The sequence below is a fragment of the Falco naumanni genome, chromosome 17, assembly GCF_017639655.2.
Source record: "Falco naumanni isolate bFalNau1 chromosome 17, bFalNau1.pat, whole genome shotgun sequence".
NCBI classification, from domain to species: domain Eukaryota; kingdom Metazoa; phylum Chordata; class Aves; order Falconiformes; family Falconidae; genus Falco; species Falco naumanni.
Genome location: NC_054070.1, coordinates 2,123,655 through 2,129,736, shown reverse-complemented (window position 1 = coordinate 2,129,736; position 6,082 = coordinate 2,123,655). Strand labels below are relative to the sequence as shown.

At 55.0% G+C, this 6,082-nt stretch overlaps 1 protein-coding gene across 1 annotated transcript; it reads left to right on the top strand.

The window, feature by feature from the left end:
* The first annotated feature begins 1,305 nt into the window (after positions 1 to 1,305).
* RABIF (RAB interacting factor) lies at positions 1,306 to 3,725 on the top strand. Its single transcript, XM_040616525.1, has 2 exons — positions 1,306 to 1,509; positions 1,576 to 3,725. The coding sequence occupies exons 1-2, from the start codon at positions 1,339 to 1,341 to the stop codon at positions 1,813 to 1,815; spliced, it is 411 nt and encodes a 136-aa protein (XP_040472459.1). The 5' UTR covers positions 1,306 to 1,338; the 3' UTR covers positions 1,816 to 3,725.
* Positions 3,726 to 6,082: the final 2,357 nt, after the last annotated feature.

Genomic DNA, 6,082 nt, shown 5'->3' with positions numbered 1-6,082 from the left:
GCTGCCGGACGGGAGGCTGTAGCGAGGTGGGTATCCATCTCTTCTCCCAAGGAACAAGTGACAGGACGAGAGGAAACGGCCTCAAGTCGCTCCAGGGGAGGTTTAGGTTGGACACGAGGAAAAACATCTTCACCGAAAGGGTGGTCCAAGCGCTGGAGCAGGCTGCCCCGGCAGGGGGTGGAATCACCACCCCTGGAGGTGCTCAGAAGACATGTAGATGTGGTGCTCAGGGACATGGTTCAGTGGTGGCCTTGGCAGTGCTGGGTTAATGGTTGGACCTGATGATGTCAAAGGCATTTTCCAACAGAAGGATTCTATGATTCTGTAATTCAGGTCTTCAAAACCGTCTGCACTGTGCATAGCTGGAGATGAGAGAACGTACAAGCTACCGTTGAAGGTAAGATAAAGGGTTGAGATGTGCTTGGAAAGAAGCTGGTACTGATTCTCACAGACCAGTAAGAGCACAGCTTTCTGCTTCATGAATAGCCTGGGAGGGAACAGTAAAACCCAGAGCTGAGCATGAATTTTCAGCCCCAGACAGCTTCCACCCAAGAATGTTCGGAACTGGCCAAAGGTCCCAGCGGCGGGGGCAGGTATTTCTCGATAAGTTCCCGCAGCAGCGCCCAGCCCAGCGGTGCCCTGCGGGGGCCGGGCGCGGCTGCGACTGCCAGCCGATCCCACCGGGGGGTCTTCACCCCAGGGGGGCTTCACCCCGAGGTGCCGTGAGGAGCAGGGGGGACCGAGGTCAGTGTTGATGCGAAGCTGTTGCCTTTCCCCTGGCAACGTGCAAGGGCTTCCCCAGGCCCGGCGGGCGGACCCCTCCCCCTCGCAGCCCCCTCCCGCTCAGCCCCGCAAGCCGCAGCTCGGTGTTCGGTCGCAACCAGGCCCGGGAGGCGCGGCCTTCGCTGCCTGCCTTCCCCGCCGGGACCGCGCGGGGGCAGGGGGGACCCGCGGGGAGAGCCCGAAGTTCTGACGGGCTGCAGCGGAACCGGACCGGCGTCCCGCTACCCCGGGCCCTGCGAGCAGCGGGGGCGCCCGCGCTCCTGAGCAGCAAAGCCCACCGGGCGCTCGGGGACCGCCGCAGCGGAGGCGCGGGCGGAGCCGCGGGCGGGGCGAGGCCGAGCCGGACCGCCCACCCCCCCAGCGCACGGCGCGGCCGCGTCACCGCCCCGGCCCCGCCCCCCGTCACCGCCCCGGCCCCCGCCCCCGCGTCACCGCCCCGGCCCCGCCCCCGCGTCGCTGCCCCGGCCCCGCCCCCGCGTCACCGCCCCGGCCCCGCCCTCGCGTCACCGCCCCGGCCCCCGCCCCCCGCGCAGCCCCTAGCGCGCCTGCGCGGTCATGGCGGCGGCCTGTGCCGGGATGGAGCCGGCGGCGGCGCCCCCTCCGTGCCCCGCGCCGGGCTCGGCCGGGCTGGTGTGCGCGCAGGGCCGGAACCTGAAGGCGGTGCTGTGCCAGCGCTGCGGCTCGCGGGTGCTGCTGCCCGGCGCCGCCACCTTCGCCCACCGCGAGGTACCGGGGCGCGGGGGGGGCGGGACGCGGGGCCCGGGCGGGCCGGTAACGCTGTGTGTCCCGCAGCTCCTCCTGCCCGCCATGAGGAAGAAGGCGGCGGCGGCGGCGGGCGGCGGCGGGGACGTGGTGCGGGAGCACTGGCTGGTACGCGACATGTTCTCCTTCGAGAACGTGGGCTTCACCCGCGACGTGGGCAACGTCAAGTTCCTGGTGTGCGCCGACTGCGAGGCGGGGCCCATCGGCTGGCACTGCCTGGACGACAAGGACAGCTTCTACGTGGCGCTGGAGCGCGTGGCCCACGAGTGACCCGGGCTGGGGCTGGGGCAGCGCTGCCAGGAGCCCCGCGGCCCCGCCGCCCCTCGGCCCCGGCCACCGGCGGCCTGGCTGCCCCGTGGCTTGACCGACCTACGGCCTGGTGGCCCAGCTGGGCCCGCGGTGGCCGAGACCCACGGAGTGACCGGCACCGCCAGCCCCTGGCCACGGCGGCGCGGACGGACGCTGCAGCTGGGGGGTCCCCGTGGCTGCCGGGACAGTTCGGCCACAGGCTCCGTGCACCGCTGCCGGCGGCCTGCCGCGTGTGCCGGCTGCCCGCACACGTGCTGGCAGCTCCTGCAGGCGGAGCCGACACGGCGAGGGCACGGCTGCCGCACGGAACCACTGCGGCAGCTTTAATTGTCTGAACTATGGCCAGAGTGGCTACAGGGCTCTAGGCTGTGTCTGCTTTTGATTTTCAGAAGAAATGTTCCCTGCCCCAAACCATTTAGGTTCTCCAGGACCTCATCCTGCCTGACGGCTGTGCTCTGTGAGGGTATATGGCACCCAAAGCGTACGTAAGGCATTTTAACTAACATTGTATGTAGTTTTATTAACTGAGTACTTGGAAATAAGATACAGGTAGAGTCTGCAGACAACATAGGCTGATAGAGTGGCAAATAAAGTACATGTGCAAGATCATAGTATTTCCAGGCAGCAAGAATGAAGAGATTCCAACCTGAAAAGGGTTTGAATCATTGGACAAGCAGTGCCCGGTGGCGGCGTGTCTCAGTGCTGAAGAACATCAGGACAGGCGTGTGTGAATGAAACAGAGAAGTCAGGAAGGAGTTTCTTCTCAGTAAGAGGTGGTAGGAGCAGTGCACGTTGTGTCCAGATTTTGTCTCTGCCTTTTTTAAAAGATGGGCACAACTCTCACTGAAAACGAAGGGAGACTGCAGCAGCCATGGTTCTCACTGTATTTATCTTTTGGCGATTGTGTTTTCCAGTTTGCACTCTCCATTTGCAAACTCCCGTGTGAATAATACAGCGGCTTTACAGATATCACCTTGGGTCACAGAGGACGTGCCTCACTGCAGGCGGCGTATCGGTTCACTGGGCTAATAAAACACTTCTGGTACTAATGCAGCTGTAAAGGCACAACTGTCGTGGCGCTGGGATGATGAAGTTGTATTTGCCATGACAATCAAGATCGGTTGTACTTAACAATTAGCAGTGTTGCTGTCACAAGGCTGGGGGAGAGACCTTTTCTTTGCTCCTCTGCTAAAACAGTTTTACTGGCAGGAGTCTGTAAGGCAAGTGCAGCCTCAAGTAGATTTTTCAGACAGGCATCCTGACAGCGGCTGAGAAAGAAACAAATCCTTTCCATTTCTTGAGCACCTGCACTTTTAAGATTTGAAGGCTCTGCCTTAGCGTAGAAATAGAACAACCAAGATGTTGGCTGCTCTGGGGCTGGTGTATCAGAAACCTCTGCTGTGGGCAGATGAAGATTTATTAATGGGATGGAAAGAGGCATAACTCCCTGGTCTGGTGATTAAGGCTCTCGCCTGGGTGGGAGGTGAGTCCTGTGCTATGTCCTCGCTAAATGTGTCAGGTGCACATTTGACATGAAAACTGCTGCTTTCCTCCTGCCCTTCTTGTCTTTTAGCCCTAAGCCCAGTAACGGAACAAGTTCATCAAAGAAGTGTATGGAGAAGGGCAGGAGAGCTTTGCTGGGTTCTGCACAGGCAACACAAAATAGTGGGATCATGTCACTTTAATTTCACACTTTCACTTAAATTGTCTATTAGGGAATGTGTTTTGACCTGTAATACTTAGATTATAGTCCATGTTACTAAAATAAAAATGTGCTGCACAGTAGATTCGTTTTGAAGACACCACTGTGCAGAACATGCTTGTGGATATCAGCTTGATTAACACTGAGTAAATGACGCTTCTCAAAAAAACGGTACATGTGGATTCCTGATACTGGGGAGAAGCTGGTGGGTGGGACTGGGACAGAGCTGAAGTAGTGGCGGCAGCTTTTCCCACTCAGCAGGACACTTCCTGGAGAGATGGGAGACCTTGGGTCTTCACACCAGTATGGCAGCGACTTGAATCTGCTTCAGCGCAGCGTTGCTCAGTGATGGTGAGTCAGGAAGGCGCCTCCTACCCCTCAGTGTGAGAGGAGGGATGTGCTGAATGGATGCATCCTCCACGGGATCAAGGTTTGGTTTCTGCCAACTTAAATATAAAGTAGGATCACACAGGTTATGGAAATGCTAAGAAATATACAGTCTGTTGGGTATTCACAGGAGGAAACTTTTATACTGTGAGATCTTAGAATCTTTCAACCTCGGGTAGGATCTTGGCTTCCTGCAGCTTGGAGAAGCCATGAGAAACACCCTTGATGTCCCAAGTAGTGCAGGCAGGGGACTGGTGCTAGTGAAGGGGCAGCCATGCAGTAGAGCTCTGCATTTGGCTGCTGATGCTCAGAAGCCCCTCACCTGGGCTAATTCATACCCCAAGAGGTGACATGAGAATTACGAGGGGGGAAAAAATGGTGAAGAGGGAAAAAGCGGCATGACTTTGTGGAATTTGAGCCCAGGCAATTCCACTGTGATGTTAATGGAGATTTAGAGGAAGAATGTTTGCAGTCAGCAAACTTCGCCTTAGGGGGAAGGTCTGTATTTATGCAACAGACAGGAACATCAAATTTGGGAGCATCTAATGAAGCACTGAATAGTTTTTGCATTAATGAGAAGTAATAAAAATTTGGGTAGTCTCAAAAATAAAACATAATCTTTTCACTGCTTTTTGGCTAGCATGTTGAAAAACAGTTTTCCAGTTGCCTGCAGGAACTTCCAAGAACAGGATAGACAAAAGCCAACCTTCAGGTATGGGAAGTGCTTACATAAGACCTGTTAATGCACATCTTGCAGCCCATCTTTATCATCAACAACAAGACAGAGCAGAAACCTTTATTTCCACGTGCAAGTCACTTTAAAATTAATTTGAAAACTGATTCTTCTACATGAATAGCTGCATAGACTTTACTGGTAAGACTCATTCTGCGTTAAGCTGTAGCACTGCCAAGAGAGGGTATAGTAACAAACCTGCACCCCTCGTGCCAGCCGATCCCACCAGCGAGGTGGGTGAGACCTGTGCACAGCAGGGCACAAAACCTCTGGCACCTGGGGCCTTGCCTTAGTGCTGCATTTGGGCAGTAATAACCATTTTGTCTAATTGCTTCCCAGTCTGGATTTAAGCTTGTTTGTATTGGTTAGGTGTTTATATACCATAAATATAAATGTATTTAGAATGGTTAAAAACAGGTCTTGGTCCACTCCGGCTCAGGTATTGAGACTGGTGCACAGCCTCAAAACTATGGTCTGGGCTTAGGTTGACGCTGACACTTCTCTGCTTCCTTTGCCACCCAAATCTCTCCCTTAAGGCAGGCGCTGAACCCTTTGCTGAGACTGTCCCATTTGCTAACTTGGTCTAAAGCTTTGTTTCTTGTGCTGCTGGGGTGAAACATGGGAGTTTGAGCTCTGTGTGAGATAATCAGGAGGCAATGGCAGGGTGAAGGGCTTCCCATTTTTGGCAGCAGGAGGCTGTGAGGTCAGCTGAATCCATCCTGGGTAACGGCTGGAAGTCATCCCTTCTGAAGAGGTCACATCCATGCTCCTCCTTCCCTAAATTAAGCGCATTTCACTGAAATAGGTAAGTGTTGCTTGGAGCAGGGACTGGAATTCATGGCGCTTTCTTTCCTCAGCTCTGAAAGTCAGTAAAAAAGGTCTTGGTTTCTGGGCCTGATAACACCCAAGGTCTCTCCATGGCTGCTGATCTCTTAACAGAAGAAATTATGACAATATGAGCTTTGAAGTAATAGCTTGGAGGAGGACTTTGCTGTTTGCCTCCCTGCGGTGTTCTAGAGCTCTGCCGTTCAGCTAGTCCTCACGTAGGCAGCTAGGAGGGCTTAAGGTACGATCTCTGCAATACCTGCAGCTCAGTGCGCCTGAACCCACTGCCACCATGTAGGGAGACAAGGAGCTCAGCAGAGTTCAGAAAAGAGCTGTGGATTCATAAAAACAGGGCCAGTTTTTCTAGGAGAGGTATTTTTGGCCTTGCACCTCCTACGTATCTTGCCTTGCTTATTTCTCTAAACCACCACTGCTACAGAGCAGAACTATTACACTGCATGAACAGATACAACAGTATCGGCACAAGCAGTTTCTACAATGCGTGGGTGTTTGGGAGCAGAGGAGTATCTGAAATGTATTATGAATATTCTCTGAAGGTCATTTTACATGCCTGACATTAC